Below are 18,996 nucleotides of genomic sequence, written 5' to 3' on the forward strand. Positions count from 1 at the left end.
AAATTAATTTTAAAAAACTCACGGTTTAGACTTGGGCATGGCAGTTTGCTTACCTGAAATCAGAACAACTAAGAAATCAGCCCTATCTAGCGGACCATTGTTACAGGTCAGACTCAGCACCTGTGACCCAATGTACCTTTGTCCTCCCCTCTCTACTCTTCCTACAGTGATGAGCATGAGCTATTGCCACTATGACATGTTGCCCCACCCTAACCTGGGTGACTAACCCCTTTTGCCCCTGAGAGAGTCAATCAATCTTTATCTAGCTGCTTTTGGTAAAGATTGTGAACTGTTCAAGGACTCCTGAGTGCTCTAAAGAAGCCCTTGCAGGCTGCTAGAGGCACCACAGAATTCTGGGTTCTGTTGTGACTTTCTTGGATTCTAAATACTTCTAAAATCTTCAGTCTTTTAAGACATAGAAGACTTCTGAAGGCTCCAAAGTCTCTGAAGACTTCAAGGGGCTCAGAAAATTCTAATCATTTCTCTAGTTTTCATTCTAACATTCTAAAGACTTCAGAGGACTGAAAGTCTGTGAAGGCTCTGGGTATTTTTGAGAGCTCTGAGGTTTGTTTCAAGGTACAAGTGGAAGCTTTGAATGGGATAGGGACAGAGAGAGAGAATATTGGGGAACATCTATTCATCCATAGGTGTGTCAGAAAGGGAAAAAGAAAGAGGACAACAGAAAGGAAACAGAAAGAAAAAGGATGGGAAGAAAGAAGAGAAAGAAAATGAAGAAAAAGTAGAAGGGCAGAGTGAAAGGGAAAGGAAGATGAGAGAATGAATAGAAAGGAGAAAAGGGCAATGCCTAGTGGAAATAAGTGAAGAGGGGTCTTTAAAGTTGTTAGTACTGATGAAATCTGGCTTCTTTCTAAGCATGATGTGTGACTGAGGTTGCCCAGGACAACAGAGATAGGGAAGGTCAGCTCAGGCAACAGTAAGCCCAGTGTTGATTTCCACCAGGCAGCCATGCTCACCATTTCCATTTCTACCTGTCCAGGGCCTTAAAAAAGGCAGGATAAATAGGAATTAAATTAGGCAGCTGATGTTTTATTGGTTTTATTTTCAAGTAGCTCCCACCTTCTCCATTATCTTTTGTAATATTCTGTGGGGATTTATGTTAGTGAGAGACTCTGAATGGATCTGCTAACGCTTCAGTTTTTCAAGGGTTACTCTCTCTTGAACAAAGTGAAGCATGAAAGGGTAAAGCAGAAAATGATACTGGCCATAGTGTGGGCCAGGAATCATTAGGCCAGGGTTTTATCTTGAGTGGAGAACATGGAACTGAATGACCAAGTTTTGTCCCTTGTCCATTAGTAAATGTTTGCATTCCTTCCTTCTTCCCTTCCTTCCTTCCTTCCCTCCTTCCTTCCTTCCCTCCTTCCTTCCTTCCTCCCTTCCTTCCTTCCTTCCTTCCTTCCTTCCTTCCTTCCTTCCTTCCTTCCTTCCTTCCTTCTTTTATTTTTCAGAAAACCTATGATGGAAGAAATTAGTCAAGGCTCACCGGATGATATGTAAGTAATGAAAGCAATAATGAAGGTTCAGTAAAGAAATATTCAGTGGGAGAATTTTGAAAATATTTGAAGCCTCACTGGAGAGGAACATTAAGCTGACCAAGAGGATTATGCCACACAAGACTGGGCAAAGAATTTTAGACAGGAAAGCCTCTGGTCTTTCTATAGAACTCTTATCAGTCTATGTTGAGGAGAATGTCATTTTTTACTAATTAGGGTCAGAAGAAGTTAGAACAGTTTTATAGCAAGAGGTTCTGGAAATCTTTTTCCTGTCTACCTTGATATACCACACAGATGAGACCTGACTTTTAAAAAATAATTACAATGTATGAAAATGTGAACTTATATAACTGATGATTCACATCTCAAAAGGATTCTCCGTGGGGTCCTTTATTTGCTTTTTAATTTAATTTAATTTTTTGATTAATAAGAGAATCCTTTTAAATATCCACATTTCCTAGTGCAGTTCGATTTATAAGATTGCATATCTGTAATAGCTTTTGACTAATAAAAATTCAGTTCACAAATAACATTTTAGAACCTGTTTGTCACATAAATTGAGTTATAGGCAAAATGGAGAGTCTGGGATAATTTTGGTGTATGTAACATTGGCAGGGCATCCTTTATAGAACTATATCCTTAATATTGGTATAGAAAAGTCTAATCAATTCTTTTCTTGCCTTTAAAACATATTTCACACATAATAGGTGATTAAGAAGCATTATTTTTTCCTTTATTTTAACTGAATTAACTTGGATTTTAATAATGATATATCCTAGTAGTTCTCAAACTAAGGAAATTCTGAGGTTGGAGCAGGCAAAAAAGAATCTTGACAACCTGAACTTGGATCTTGAAAAGGATATGCTCAGCCTAGATGAGGCAAACCAAGACCTTCTTGTGCAAATCCGAAAGAAAGAACTACAGATTCAAAGGTCAGAGTTTGGTTGGGGTAGGGGACAACTCCGCTAGAAGAGGCTGTTCCCAGGGACAGAGCATCTGAGGATGGGGAGGAATGGATAGAAGGAAAAGAAAGGACATTACTCTGTATGAATGGTCATTTTCCAAATGAACTCTCTGAATTAACTCAAACCGTAATTTAATTATCTTAATAGCTGGAACCTCAAAATTCAGAGAACCTGAGAGGATCTCAAATATTTTAACCCCCTTACCCTTGCATATACATAGATTTTTTTTTGACATAAGTAGTCATTCATATATATTCAAAGAATATATGAATGTTAGATTTGGGGAACTAGCTAGGTTCTCAGTGTTCTCACCCCTCAGAAACTCAGCTTTCATTGGTCAGAAAATTTGAGGCTCATATTTTGCCATTACCAAAGCTTCTTTAGACCTGACCCATGCTGTCCCCAGAATGGAGTCTTCTAACTGCAGCTTAATCCTGAGGATGAGCACTTAACCTGTGTGATATTTTGTCATTCAGTCTAGAAAAAGACATTACCAAGTCAATAGGCCTGGCCTGGGAAAGAGATGAATTTGACCACACAACATATGAGAAGGAACAAACTCTGAAAAACCTGGAATTGGAGACTGCAAAATTGGTAAGGAAGGAACAGGGGAAGATCGGTCTAATGGATTTAGTTTGTTACTGTGCTATATTTTCCCTCTTCATGGGATCTTCCCTGATTTCATAGGTTCTAGAGCAAGTTCACAAAAATGAATTCACAAGCGTTTTCAGGCATGGAAAGATCAGGGAGGGAGAGCTCTGGAAATGGAGTGCTTAGAGTCAATGAGTAAAATACACAATACATTTACAATATAATAGAGTCAGTACGTAAAAATACTTTGGGTCACTATATAAAAATGAGTTATTGTTATATATTGCTATTACCGTTACTGTGGATGTTGGCACTAGAACTTCTGATGTTTGGGCTGTGTTCCCAGATCTATTCTCATGTTCTGGGGGGTCAGAGCACAGTTTTGTCATCTGACAAAAAATTTGGCAGGAAAAGAGACCAAGAGCAGATGGGAAGATATGAACTGCCTTGTTTTCTGTTTCTTTATTTCTGCAGGAAAAGAGTAATGAGACACTGGCTAAGAATGTGAAGGAATTGCAGATGAAGGTAAGACCCCTGAGTTCCCTTCAGTTTCCCAAAGTCCCTCATGTAGATGTACTTATCCAGACAGAGATGAGTAGTGGGAAGGGTCATCCCATTCTGCATGGAACCATATTCTGACAACGTCTGTTTCCCTGTCTATAATATCCACTGCTTATCAGCATGTGTAGAGTATATGATAGACAATTTGGGGGATCTATGCTTAGCCTAAGGCTTATTATCAATGAATATAAAATAAGCCCACTATTTTCCTATGATTGTATTAGGAAGTGCTAAAAAAAAAAAAAGGAGGAAACCCAAAAGAATTTTTCTAAATGGAGGAAGAGGCATGTCTCCTGATATATTTCAGAAGTGAAGCACTCTAGACCACAGTATTTTCTGTGCTGGACATAGCAGTTCATGGGAACATTGTGGCATAAAAACTGGACAATTAGCTTTGTTTGGTTTTCCCAAGAATGATTGATTCCCTTTCCCTCACCTAGATAGTTCTAATTTCTACTTCTCTTTCCCTTTGATGAATACAGAAGACCAAGTCTTGCCTCTGACCCATGACCCATATGTAGAGCACTTTGGGTCAAATGATATATTATCTGTTAAATACTTTGCAAATTTTAAAAGACTTATGTAAATATCAACTGTAAAAATGGAAGGTAAGAATTGTTGGAAATCTTTCTGGCTTGGGTTTCGAGGGTCCAGGACCCTGGGGTGGGGAACCTTCACAGAATTCTGTGAAGCTTGGATTCAGTCAAAGGGCCACATTTGAGGATCTAGAGGGCCACATATAGCCTCAAGGCCTCAAGTTCCCCACTACTGTATGTGGTCTCTGGGAAATACAGGTATTGCAGTCAGAGTTATGTATAACACAGCACTGTTATATATAGTAAAGCTCAAGACTGGTCCCAGCTAAGCCTTAGGATCAGGTTCCAGCAAGAACAGCAGTAGATAAACAAATGGCTTCAAATGGTTACAGATTTTCATTAGGAAGGAGCTACCTTCTACTGTGGCTCCTGTTGAGGGCCTGAAAATACTTATCATCATCAACTTGAAACCCGTTGCCCCTGACTTCAAATTCAACAAACTATTATTCAGTTTCTGTGCTTTATGCTTGCACGAATGTAGCTCATATCTCACTGTATTTCTCAATTGGAATTTCAGCTTTCCAGGAAATCAACAGAGAATTTCAAAGAAGTTGAAAAAGAGAACCTAAAACAGATGGAGGAATCAAAGGTAAATGCAAAGAACAAATCAAAGGATTCTCTGATAAATGTTTTGACATCTTTAATTTCCCCAAATGCCAACTTCTCTGGGCTCCTAAGGCTATTTTTTTTTCAGAGCTCTTACACCTGAACTATTGAATTCTGGTTAATTCCTACCCTTGTTTAGAAACATTTAATCTGAAACCAAAATACATGCTCATACATCTCCATGGGCTTCAGAAATACACGCTCAGTATTTCACTGGTCAGTTCTTCCTACAATGAGGTCCAAAAAATTGGACATACATCTTCTTAAAGACCTCACAATGGATTAATCATTCAACAACGCTAAGTGTTGGCTATGAGAAAAAACACTTAAAAGAATTCTGTGGGACGTTATCAAGGTAGAAGATGATGTAATCCTTGCCCTTAAGAAAGTTCCCACCTGATAGAGGAGACAGATTAGTTATAGACACGAACTCCCTTTTTGTCACTGAGCAAGTGTCTCAGAGCAACCTGGATTTTTTCACCTATAAAATGAGAAAGTTAAAAACAACATTGCTGTTATTGTATGCAATGTTCTCTTGGTCCTGTTCATGTCATTCTTCACTATTTCATACAAGGTTTCCCATGTTTTTCTAAATCATTGAACTCATTTCTTATAGCACAGTAGTATCCCGATCATATACCACAATTTATTCAGCCATTTCCCAATTGATGAGGATCCCTGAAATTTCCAGTTCTTTTCCACCACAAAGAGAGCTGCTGTAAGCATTTTAGAACACATAGGTACTTTTTCTTTTTCCCTATTCATCTTTGGAAATAGACCTAGTAGTGGCATTATTGGGTCAAAGGGTACAGGCAATTTAATAACTCTTTGGGCATAATTCCAGATTGCTCTCCAAAATGATTGCTGTTCACAATTCTATTAACAATGAATTAGGGTCCTTATTTTTCTACATTTGTGGAAATCCCCTCTAACATTTGTCACTTTTCCCTTTTATCATTTTTTACCAATCTGGTAGGTATAAAATGATATCTCAGGGTTGTTTTAATTTGCATTTCTCTAATCAACAATGATTTAAAGAATTTTTCGTAAGACTATATATTATAAATGCTAAATGATTTCTAAGGTCCTTTCCAGCTCTATACCTATGACTTAATGACATATAAACACAAAGGAAATATACCCAACTACAGCCATGAAGAGATAATTCTAGAATAACTCATAGTTCATAAGGCTATGCCAAGAAGTCTTCTTTGAAAGACTTAGAGGAAAAAGGACAATTTGGTTGTTCCCCTTTATTAGGAGAAAAATGTGAAAAGGAACTCAACAGGTACAACTGCTCTGTTTTTCTTTATCTCTTCCCTCATAAGAAGAATAATATTCTCTTTTCCAACCTATGGGATTTTAGAGGCATGAAATGGTGTGCCCTGTGAAATTTAAATAACAGGGTATTGAGGTGTTAGGAAGAACAAAACATGTTCTCCATTTCTCTAAGGTGGAAATAAGATATTTTCACAACTGTCCATGTTTCCACCTGCTGGGTATCGCCAATATTTCTTGTTTTCTTCTTTCATAGGTGAAATTGCAAAAGGCCATCACCTTCTGTGAAGAACAGGAAAAAGAACTGGCTAAGGTAGTGGCAATGATCTTAATGACCCTTCTCAAGACTTTCTGGCTTGGGATACAAATTTGGATATGATCCCAAAGGTTCTCAGAACCAAGATGACAGGACAGACCTGGGCTGGTGGAGGGAGAAACTGGGACCAGCATGTACTATATAATTAGTACTACCTATAGGACAGCGACTAGGACTTCTTCATCTCTTTAAATCCTTAGCCACAGCTAGAACTGCTACTAATAATAATTCCCACCTCTAGGTGGAAAGAGGATTGAAATTGTAATTGGGAGAACTGAGCTGAGGGTTCTGGCTCCTACACTTTCTAGCTGTGTATGACCATGAGCAAATCTGAGATTCAGACTCCTTGGTCACTGACTGATAAAATATCAACATCTCCATATTAAAAACATAAAATAATACAAATCTCACAAAATGAGGAGAGTGCACTTGTAAATCTTAAAGTGCTTTATAAATATAAGCAATTAACTATTAATTATTAAATAAATGAGGAAATGAAAAGTAGCAGAGCTTGAATCAGACTTAAAACAGGAAGACCAACCTGTGACAAATACCAGCTGTGTGTCCCTTTAACCTCTCTGTGCCCTCATGCAACTCTCTATTAGACTATAAGTTACAAAGAATTGGTGGAAGGAGTTTTCATATTGGGAATTTCCCCACTGTGATAAAGTGCAGGCTTGAAGGAAAACAAATGAACACTTAATTGGTACTTTTTGAGCTTCCCGAAATGAATGTTTGACATGAAGAAAGAAGGATGCTGGATCAAATGATCTGGCTTTCTCTCTTTAAACCTAGGGGTGAGTAGGGTGGGAAGTACACTGTGGCAATACATTATTGCAGTAGCCACAGGTTACCTGGCCAGTCACAGTTCCTAAAATTTTCACTTAATTTCTTATAAAAGTATAACTTCTCTTACTAGCCCTTAGTTTGCTCAGAATGGATCATGAAAGTGAATGAAATAATCTCACCTGGAATGCAATTGACTTTTACAGTATATCATAAAGAACAGTGATAAAACCATAATGGTCATTCTATATAACATTTGCATGTCATTCTTGTTTCTGAGTTAACTCATGGAGTTTAGTTCGTTAAAAAATAATTCTGGTTTTCTAGGTAATATCTGAATGCCAGTCTGTGGAACAACTCTGTAAAGATCAGGCTTACTACATAAAGGTATCAATCTGGGGATTTTAGTGGACTTTGGGAACGCATTATGAGTTAATAATAAGACATGGCAACTAAAAAATCATGGAGGGGCAGAATGTCTAGAAGTAGAGAAATACTAGAGCCTTTGGCCCTGGTCAGGTCAGACTCAGACCAGACTATGCTTTTCTTGGTACCATATTTATGAAAGACACTGATCAATTGGAACATGTCTATAAAAGGATGACCAGGATAGTAAAGAGATCAGAGATATTGTAATAGGAAAATAAGTTGAAGGTACTAAAGAGTATTAATCTTGGAAAAGAGCAGACTTATAGGGGAGATGGGACAGCTATAGGAACAATGGGTAGAAGTTGCTGAAAGACAAATTTACACTTTAGAAAAACTTCTTAATGGAGCCATCAAAAACAGAACTGGCTGCCTTGGGAAGTAGAGAGTTTCCTTTCACTGGATGAAGGTTTTCAAGTGGAGACTACTTAATTGTTAGAAATATTTGTTCCTATTCATGAAATATTAGATTAGATGACCTCTGAGTTCCTTCAGAACTCTCATATTCAGTGATCCTATGAACTTCCCCAACAGAGAGTCAAGATAAAAGAAACTTGATACAGCTGCAGAGTTAAATAAAGCCCCATCTCTCTTAATAGTTCTTGGTTGAACAGTGGAATCTTTTTGGTTTTCCATTGGTCTCACTATGTAAAAATCTTTTAAAAGACACTTGTCTTCCTGCTCTCCAACTTTCTCAGCAAAATCCCCCTTTACTCTGTGGCCTAATCTGTACTTAATAAGCAAATACCTACTGCAGCCTTCTGCAAAGCCTAATTCTTGATGAAGGGTGTCAAAAAAGGGCTTGGGATTATCAGAGATTTGCTTGTTTTCAGGGCAATTGAATAATCATGAATTTCTCCTCTTGTTCTTGTGTGTGTGTGTGTGTGTGTGTGTGTGTGTGTATCTTTTTAATTTCCATGAGCAGAAATACCAGGAAATCCTGAGGCTGATGGAGAATGATAGAGAGATACTGCTCCTTGAAAGAGAAGTGTGAGTTTTGTCAATGAACTGGGTCTCCTTGGTTTGAGTCAAGTCCATAAAAGCCTATGAAAGAAAAAGTTCATACATCAAAGAATCTTAATGCTAAACTGAGCCTCCATATACAGGAGGCCCTTAGTATTTGTTGAAGAGAACTGAATTTCCAATGCACCATTGGGCTGTTTCTTCTGCATTTTTATGGTGTTTAGGTATGATGTTAACCACTGCAGAGGAGACATTTATATTTTCTACTTTGAAGAAGGAACTAAGTAAGAGAAAAGAAAGAGCTCCATGAAGTTAAATACATGACACTCACAATACATAATAGTATAGTACAAAGAACACTGGGCTCCAGTCAGACGATCTGAGTTCAAATCCTACCTTTGATGATTATAACCTCTATGACATTAGGCAAGCCACTTAAATCCCCTGGACCTCAGTTTCCTCATCCGTAAGATGAGGGGAATTGGACTAGATTGCCTTCCTGACGTCTAACTCTAGATCTATGCCTATGGAATGGATGAAATCCCTGAGATATTATACATAAAATATCTTATAAAAACTTAAATTGCTAGCTATATGTTAGCTAATATTATTAATTGTCATGCCTAGTATATGGAAATTGCTACCTCTAACAGGCGTATTTACATTTTCTATTTTAAAAATGTTCATTATGAACTTAGTATACGTCAACAAACACAAACATTACTATATTCAAATAGCAAAAAGAACTATTACTTTTCTTTAAAAAGTGGTTAATCTTTCTAAATTAAATTAAATTTCTATATTAAATTTAATATGATAGTAACACAACTGCCTTGCCTTTCCCTTTCTGAACTTCCCTCTGCTGTCTTCTGTGCCATTTCTAACATTTCATAGACACTCTTCTTTTTTCTTTGTATCACTCACAACCTGTTAACCTCCTCTCACACAGAAATGCTGCCTTATGAAAAAAAGAAGTACTATGCGTGTAAAAACACTTTGCAAACCTGAAAGCCCTTTACAAATGCTAGTCCTTGCTTGTTATAAAGCATTGTTTAATGGATAGAGCTGAAAGACGTATGTTCAATCCTGCCTCTGACTGTAGGACGCTTAACAGGCTGATTAACCTCTCAGTGATTCTAAGGAACCTTCTAACCCTATGAGAAACTAATCTACATTGGTTTCTTATCTGAGAATTCCCTATGCCAATGAAATTTCAGGTTATTATTGACATTTTCTTGAATTCTTACTTATTTCAGGCTTTGGCATAGCTTTTAATAATCTGAAAGGAAAACAGATGTTTGACTAGACTAGAAACCATTGGTATAGCAGTGACTTCCATCAATGTACATACCTAAAAGTCCTTTAGACATTTCCAAGCATATCTTTGTTTTTCTTTTTCCTTCTAGAAATAAAGCCCAGAACGTACACTGTCAGTCTGCTTTGACTCTGGTAAGTTTCCCTTTGCCCTAGTATTATATTCTCAGCTCCACCCCCTTCATTCATCAGTATTCTCTTAGTGAGTGAAAAGAAAGTAATATATAGAATAGAGGCTTATTTGGACCCAATTATCAGCAAATTTGGCAAAACTCTAGGGGATTTCTTAAACAACTAAGTTCATCAAACATTTATTAAGTGCCAAAGACAAAACAAAAACAAAAACCAAGCAAACAAGCGAGTCCCTGCCCTCAGGGAACCTACATTCTACTTGGAAGGATGTTAGACCCCAAGCACAGAGAAGTAAATCCTAGGTAATTTGAGTAATAAAAGAAAGAACTTTGACAGAACCTTAAAGAAACTTAAAGATTCTGAAAAGTTGAAATGAGGAGGGAGAGAATTCCAGGAGTGGGAGCTTTAAAGGTGATTATACAGTTATTTTCTATGAGGTAAACTTAACACAGTTCAAATAGGGTGTTTTGGTTACCATTGAAATGTACCTCCTTTTATTTCTCCTCTAATCCTGGGAGACTATCAATCCCTTAGTTCTGGACCAGCAAAGGCATTTGTAACACCCTGATCCCACCCTGCCCCTCAACCTTCTCCCAACCAAAATTGAAAGAGGAAACTCGAGCCCTGCAACATTGGTGTTACCATCTTCAACCAAGCTCATTGCCTAGGGTTCATGGATCTCACTCATTCAAAGCAAAGTCAAGTGCAAGTCATGTCATCATGTCTCTGATGGCATGGTCTTCTTTGGCAACGAAGAACTAATGCGCACACATAGTCCCAATCTGAAGTATGCCAGTATTTGTCCCAACTTTCTAGGGTTGAAAGTACTTTAGCAGAAGTACTGGAGCTGTCTATTTCTACTTAATTTAAACTGTTCTCTGAAGTGAATGGATATTCACAGTCTCTGGGTGACCCCAAGTTCTCCCTTCTTCCTACTTTGGTGACAATATCTTCTCTAGCAACTAGTCCAGGGTCTTGAACATAGTTATCAGAAAATCAACAAACATTTATTAAGTGGCAACTGTGTATTGGTCACTGTTTTAGGCAATGGGGATGGAAAGAAGGGAGGGAGGGAAGAAGGGAGGGAAGAAAGTAGGGAAGAGAAGGCTGGAACAAAGAGGGAAAGAAAAGGAAAGAAGGAGGGAGGAAAATGAAAAGAAAAAAGAGAAAGAGGGAGGGAGGAAGAAAAAGAATTCTAAGATAATCTTCTAATTTGTTGTACTTATTGCTTTCACAGGAGAAGAACTTATTTAGAAAAAGGCAAAGACAAGTTTGGCTCAGGTAACTGGAAAGGGCTTGATTTAACTAGTCCAAAATACACTCCCCCTGAGGTGCTAGTCAGACTGGGGCTCTTCAGACATAGGATGTTCTTACTCAGAAGACCAGAAGGAATATTTGGCATTGGCATAGCAATCCATTAGTCACAAAGCATTGGTCCAACCCACAGAATTCTTCTTGGCCTTCATACTCAGAGTTAATGCCAGAGTAAAGATGTGATGTATATCATTACTAGAAGCTGCAAAAGAATTAAGATATACAGGATGACATTATAGTTCTAGATTTATCCTTCTTGTTCTAAATCAGTGGTGTTAAACTCAAATAAGAATGGGGCCACTAAACCTTCCGTAAACATACCCAAGGGCCACATATTGACTTAGGAAACCACATTTTAGCACTATCTACGTTCTAGTGTATATTTGTTTTGTTAAATATTTTCTGATTACATTTTAATCGGGTTCCCAGGGCACTCAGAAGTATTGCAAGCCATAACTATGTTTCACACCTCTGCCCTAATCCCTATTTCTTTTAAGGTCCATTATGTTGGTTCAGACCTTGAGTCTGTGTATCTGTGCTAATTTATACGACTGGGAGAGGAGGCCAAAAAATGATTAGGTAGCTTTAGCAATGCTTCTCAAACTCTCTGCTACTGTTCGTAATAGTATTGACTCTACCATGCTAGACTGCACAGTCCTTGCCCTTTAAGCAAAGGATTCATTTAAGTGATTTAGCTATGAACCTTGCATGGTGGAAGCTGAAGGCCAACTTGGATCAATTCTTGGTGAAGAAGGTTTTCTTACAGTCGCATTTTTTTGAAGTGTCTTTACATATTTTGTCAATCTAGGGAAATCACAATGTAGAAATACCCTATACCAGTGGTTCTCAGACTTTTTTGGTCTCAGGACACCTTTGCATTCTTAAACATTATTGAGGACAAGCTTTTATTTATGTAGCTTATATCAATTTATATTCACTATATTAAAAAATCAAAAATTTTTATCATTATTATGAGAGTAGTTTTGACCATGCCAATTCTAAGAGTCTCAGAGTCCCCTCAAGGGTCCCCAGATCCTACTTTGAACATCACTGTCCTATACCAATGAAAATCAGCACCTTATCAATAACTTTCGGTCTCAGAGAATTAGTTGGGCCATTGAGAAGTTAAGTGACTTATTCATGGGCACACAGTTAATATGTATCAAAGGCAGGGCTTGAACCCAGATCTCATGACTTCCCAGAATGGCTTTTGATTATCCACTATGATGAATCTTTGTCACCTTAGTTGATGATAACTTGCTCCACTCTTTTTGCAGGATTGCCTGGTTTGTACTCTTGATGGTCATGCTTGTCACCAGGATTCTGAGTTTCGGGCTTTTGTATCTTCATTTTATAAATCCAGATTTTGTCCTGAACAATCTACCCAAGGTTATGAGTAGAGACGCCTTGTGGAGACTGAGGACCTTTCTACTTCCAGCTCTCAATCCCTATATAGAGGACCTTTTGCCTCATTAATCCAAGATTAGACCCTTCCTTCACTCTAGAAGGTCCCAAGTCTCTCCCAAGTATTCAAAAGGGAAGTGACACGCAATCACCCAGGCTTTGGCTGAGAATGCAAGGGCTACAAGGGTGGACAGCAAGAGCTTTCTGGGTCAAAGTTGTTCACGGTGCTCTGGCCCTCTGTTCTCTGTGTTCATCATTTTCTTTTGATTACGTTTGTTCTTTCTTCTAATAAAGAACATGATCATTTAAAAACCCTTTGACCAAGTATTTGTTTGGCCATTTTGTATTGCCCAAGAAGATATATACCTGGAGCAGGGATGAAATAAGGAAGTTTGCTTGCCTTCAATATATGGCTTAAATGTTGTGGCAGATGTTATCCTGTGAAAAAATGCAGGGAATTTGTAATTCCTCCCTTGATGGATTGGATCTGACTCCCCAAATATGTGCTTTTATTTCATCACAGTGCTCCCAATTCAATTCAATTCAATTCAACAAAGAGTGTAGGTCCTAGCTTACAGTACCAGCTTTGTAGATTGCTTATTTTCCTCATTCCTTTCTCTTTCCACATCTGTTAGGAAGAAAATAAATAGCCAATGTTCTGCTAATAGCTTTTTGAAGGGTTGCCAGCTAAATTAATTTGCTATAAAGTGTGAATAGCTGTCACAATGTACTGTTTGTCACGAACTATTCCGATTGAACTGGGACCTAAGAGACTTTTGAATCAGACTGACTCGGGATGCTAAAAGTAACAAGCCTTTATGACAGGTGCACTTTGACTCACAAAATGGGAAGGCAGAAAGTCTAACATCAGATAACTGGAGGAGAGCTAGAAAGATCACAGAGATTTTGAGCTTGATGATTGTCAGAGTACAATAAGAGAAAAAAAAGGGTAAAGGATTGTCCTTGACTTAATGTCTCCAAGCTCTTGTCAGTTCTCTAGTTAGAGATGGAGATTTCTGAGTCTGAGGAGCTTGAGTCTACAAGCAAAAGGTCCATGGGTTTATTATAGGAGACATAAGGTTTTTGTTCAGGTGTGTTGAATTGGATTCCTATCTCCAATGTGTCCCAGGAAGAGGGGTCCTAAAATTTGGTCAATGAGCCGTCCTTCCCTAGAAACATGGGATAAGGAAGTTTCTAGCATGGAGAGCTGCAGCAACTGAAGATTTCAGAAAAAGTCAGGCTGAGGATGCCAGATAGTAGGAGGAAGCACAGTCTACACAAGAAAGGTTAGGCCCAAAATAAAAGATAGGCTTTGGGGGAGCATCATAATATCCCAGGAGTATCTTGGCTTTGGAAAGAGAAGGGTCTGTTAGCATTGGGTTTCTGTTGGTAGGATTTCAGGGAGATATGTTTGGGTAAGTCTTCCTGGTCTCCGTCATATTGTAGCAAGATTTTTAGCTATGCTTGGGCCAGTTTTATAGTTGAAGAAACAGAGGTCCACAGAATTTAACTTGTCCAAGGGGTCTTACAGTCAGTGAGTAGTAGATCAAAGATTTGAACCTGCTCCTATGACTTCAAAATCCAGCATATTTTCCACTGGATTAATGCCTGGACACAATGCATATCCTTACTTTTCAGCTAAAGCACCCAGTGTCAGATGAGCCCAAGTCTCCCTGCAAAGAAAACAATAGGGAAAATTTTTAGCCTGGAGTTCTTGAGAGTACAGGGTGAATATGGATCATTGGAAAGTCCCCAAAATTGGAGGTCAAATAAAATGAGAAACCAAACTAAAATGAAAAAAATATTATTAGAGTGTTAAGGGAACTTGCTCTCTTGTAGCAGCTTCAGATTCTTAGGCTATGTATTTTGGCTTATCAAGCTTTTTCAGGCCTTACTAGAGTGCACATCCAATTAACAACACAGCATTCTATGGCATTTGAATGAGCCAATGGGATACAGTCTGTCTCTATAAAGAAGTCAGTCTGAAAGTTTCCCAGTTTATGGCGGTACACCCAGCTAGAGAGTGCTGCATGCAGAAGGACTTTGTACATTCAACCTAAGCTGGATAGAGGTAGTTGAGTTTTGTGTAGTCAGTCTATAGCAGAATGGGGATGAGGGACAGGAGGTGGGAATGGTAATAATTCAGTCAAACAGCACATTCCAATAATAAGGTTGTTTTTCCTCAATATAAAGGATTAACCATTGTGTTGTACACCTTCCTAACTATAGTTCTTTGTTACTGAGTATAGCTCAAAAAGACATTATTAAGAATAACTCATTCATGTTATTGATATATATACATAGAGTGCTTTAAATGTATGTGGCGTATGTGAATGTGTGTAGTATGAGCATATTTGTGGTGTATGTAGGCTATAGGGCAATTTGACGGGGGAGTTTGAGTGAGTTTGAGTGAGTGATGTGACATTCTCATGCGGAAGCTGAAGGGGGTGGGCCTGAAGACATGTGTCCTGTTGTGCTAATTAATAAAAGTTATGCTTCAGGGTCTTAAAGGTAAATTACAGGGTATATCAAAAGTCTTTAAGTTATTAAAGTTTAAAACTACCCTAAGACTTTTGGAATACCTTAAACATGCCAACTCACCATTTGACATCAGGGACCATTACTGGTCTCCTCTTCCCTGAACTCTACAAACCACTGTATTAGATATCCTATGAAGTTCTGCCAATTTGATTTCTCTATATTAATAAATGTATTGGTTTGTTTCTATGGACAAACTGGGAAAGAACATTTGTGTGAACCACTACATATAATATCCATCAAATTAATAACACTAGATACTTCATCAAAAATAAATACATACTTCTTTGTAGTTAATGCCATTTTCTGGAAGTAATGAATACAAGAATTTATAAAAACGTATTTTAAAATATCAAAAGTGCTCCTTAATCATTAACTCCCTATATTTTTAGTTGTTGCTAGCTTTCCTTCTTGCTAACCTCTTATTATACAGCCTCGGAGTTGGATAATAAAAATAAGCTCTGATCCACGCACCCACTGTGTCTTCCTTCCCAGCCCTCAAAGTAGGCTGCAGGTTAAATGAAAGCAAAGCAAGTAGAAGGCTTAATGAATTCAAATTTCAAAGAAATTGAATCTACTCCTTTGTACTCTTGATATTCATGGTGAGACGACTCTGAGGGGGTTTGCAAAGTATGTGCTTGAGTCCTTTAAACCTAATGACATGGAGTAGTAGGAGGAGGGCATTAAAGTGGGTAGGAGGGAGAAAGCACAGCATTGGGAAAAAGTGCATATTATTCTGGCTGAATAAAAATTTTCTGACTGAGTACGTAGAGAGAACTATTTTTACAAGAATGTTGCCTTCTCAAAGCTTGCCAATTTCCTGACATGACAAACATTTGGAGAGGTCTTCTAATTCAGAATTAATGTTTTCCTTTCTCAAAATAACTTTCCTCGGGTGTACTAAGGTGTCATTTCTTAACTATCTCATTTCTTAACTAACTTAATTATCTCTAGGTACTATTGCCCTTTGGCAAAGAGGAGAGTCTTGTCGGTAAGGGCATCTTGTGAAGTCCTCGCTCATAGAATCACAATGAGAGTTTCTACCCTTTCGGTCTTTAAGACTATACCAAACCGACCATTCCTCTTGACAAATCAAGTCTTCTCGGTACCTTACTGGTATCTGAGCTACATGTAGGCAAAGTAGGTAACTGCTACAACTATGGATAATGACAGCACCACCACCGGTAAAACTACTCTCACTGGACTCCTGAGATATTTGCAATTTAGGCTATCACTATTTAGGGTTCAGAAGGTGTCTAATAAAACACAAATAAAATACTTGGTGGGGAGTGCTAACCATTCTAGATCTGAGGGGACAATTTGAGAATTTGGAGAGGTAATCAGTCTTTCATTCCAGAGTTGCCAAATTTTACCTTCACCAACATTTAGCAACAAGTGCTCTCTAAATAAGATGAAAGGATGGTAAGAATTATTACTGTACCAATAAAAAATGAATACAAAGCCCAATACATAGTTTACATATTCAAGTAAGTTTATTAAAAGATATAGCATACCTAGCTGAATCCCAAGATAATAGAGAAAGGTGTTGGAATATGAATGACTGATGCCCCATTAGCTTCCATATCAGTCGAAGGCAGACAGTAGTGAATCTTTGGGGATCAGGCTGCATGATAACAGTATATACACCAGCGGAGTGCTTTTCAGCATTTAGCCATCATTATCAAAGTATATGAAGCTGAGTTGCTCTTGGTTATATAAAGAGGGAAAAAAATTCTATTTCTCATGTCACTTAACCTGAATCCAACCTTATAGGGTTTTTGAAAAACAAACAAAAAACCAAGTATCTTCAAAACCTTAATGGTTTTTTATTTGATAATTGGCATAGGTACATGTGGCTGACAGTCTTTTCTGAAGTTAGGATTGGTCTTTTGGGTAACTTGGTGTTGTCACATATTCAACATTCTCAGTGTCTTAGACACAGGTGACAACTATCTGAAAGGGATGGGAAGTATGAAGCTATGCTGGTCAGCTTGTCATAACTCTGCTAAGGATACCACATATTCAGTAACCTTGGGAGCTTGGTGCACAGTCACCTTAGGTAGCTTATTTAATGACAAAGCACTCTTTAAAGATTTTTGATTGATTGATTGACCTTGGAAGAAATCATTGTTATCTTAGAATGGGTTTTTTGCAAAAAAACTTATAAATGGGGAAAGAACTGTTCAATTTTTATTGCGTCAACTAAGATGTTAGAAGCTATTAATGAAAATTCTTGACCAATAACATAAAAGAAGAAAGCATTACAACACACTCCATTTAGATTAAGGAAGCAGATTTGAGCTGCAATGACTTATTTCAGTAACAAATCCAATTCACACTAGGTCCATGATTTGTTCTTACGTCTACAGGTAGATATTTATTTATATGCTGGTAGCACCTTAAATTATAAGTAGGTCACAACAATCAACAAAGTCAGTGACCAAGAAAAAAATGTCACGGACAGTAACTTTTTAGAACCTAGTAGCTACTGGGTAAAGCAGAAAGAGCACTTAATTTTGAATAAGAAAAGTCTTCTGAAACTCAGATTCCTCATTCATAAAATGAAGATAATGCAACAAGTTAAGGTCTTTGTAACCATAAAGGAATATCTAGAGTAGTTAATTAGATTAGTTAGTCAGTCTTCAAGAAAGGTTCCGGGAGTATCAAACACAAGATAGTGAAGTTTTGATGGAAGAGAAAGATGGGAATTTCTGGGAAGGAGTCCAAATAGGAGGGGGAGGAAGAAGAAGATCTTCAGCAACCAAAGCATGGCTTGAAACCACTGAGCCCCTAAAAAAAGGAAAGGGGTCATGGGGTAAGGTAAGAATGGAAGGGGAAATCAAATGGAGAGGTGAGAATTCATTGACTTTACAATTTTGTCTAGCTCCAGATACTTCTATTTACTCCAATAGTCTCTTTAATTCAATAGTTTGTTTTTTTCTTTCATTTGTTTATTTTTTTAACAGTTGTTTTTTAAAAATTTTGAGTTCCAAATCCTCTCCCTCCCTCTAGCCCTTCTCCCACCCATTGAGAAGACAACAATGATATCAATTATAAATGCAAAATCATGCAAAAGATATTTCTATATTGGCCATGTTGCAAAGAAAACAAGTAAGAAAAATAAAGGAAGTAAAAAAAGGATGCTTCAATCTACACTCAGAGTTAATAAGTTCTCTCTCTAGAGATGGACAGCATTTTTCATTATAAGTCCTTCAGAATCGTCTTGGATCTTTGTATTGTTGAGAATAGCTAAGTCTTTCACAACTGATCACCTCTATAATATTGCTGTGTACAATGTTCTCCTGGTTCTTCTCACTTTGCTTTGCATTAGTTCATATAATTTTTTCTAGGTTTTTCTGAAACCGTCCTGCTTGTTATTTCTCATAGCACAATAGCACACCATATACTGCAGAAACTAAGCCAAGATGGTAGAGTACAGGCAGCAACTCAGATAAATTCTCCCAACTTTAAACTCCTAATAACTTTAAAATAATGTCTCAAATCAAATTCTGGTAGAGCCAAAGGTCAGGGTGAAATGTTTCTATAGCCCAAGACCACTTAAGAGGTTGGCAGGAGAGGTCCATGACACTAGGGTGGGAGGTCATCCCTGAATTGCTGCAGAGAAATACTGGCAGCAGACCTTGGAGGTAGCCACTTCAGGAACTCAATGCCCAGAGATGGTAAGGGGGTCAGAC

The 18,996-nt window shown here is 37.8% G+C and overlaps 1 protein-coding gene across 2 annotated transcripts; it reads left to right on the forward strand.

Moving 5' to 3' along the window:
- The first annotated feature begins 266 nt into the window (after positions 1-266).
- Positions 267-13,067, forward strand: LOC140513301 (transmembrane and coiled-coil domain-containing protein 5B-like). 2 transcript variants are annotated; one of them, XM_072622891.1, is made up of 12 exons: positions 267-576; positions 1,467-1,511; positions 2,291-2,443; positions 2,953-3,070; positions 3,542-3,592; positions 4,742-4,813; positions 6,365-6,421; positions 7,538-7,597; positions 8,562-8,626; positions 10,006-10,048; positions 11,283-11,326; positions 12,637-13,067. In XM_072622891.1, exons 2-12 carry the CDS (start codon positions 1,474-1,476, stop codon positions 12,833-12,835), a joined length of 900 nt encoding a protein of 299 aa, XP_072478992.1. In that variant the 5' UTR covers positions 267-576; positions 1,467-1,473; the 3' UTR covers positions 12,836-13,067. The 2 variants fall into 2 exon arrangements, with proteins under 2 accessions (XP_072478992.1, XP_072478993.1); XM_072622892.1 differs by having other exon boundaries at positions 267-564.
- Positions 13,068-18,996: the final 5,929 nt, after the last annotated feature.

Source organism: Notamacropus eugenii, chromosome 7 (assembly GCF_028372415.1).
Source record: "Notamacropus eugenii isolate mMacEug1 chromosome 7, mMacEug1.pri_v2, whole genome shotgun sequence".
Lineage (NCBI taxonomy): Eukaryota > Metazoa > Chordata > Mammalia > Diprotodontia > Macropodidae > Notamacropus > Notamacropus eugenii.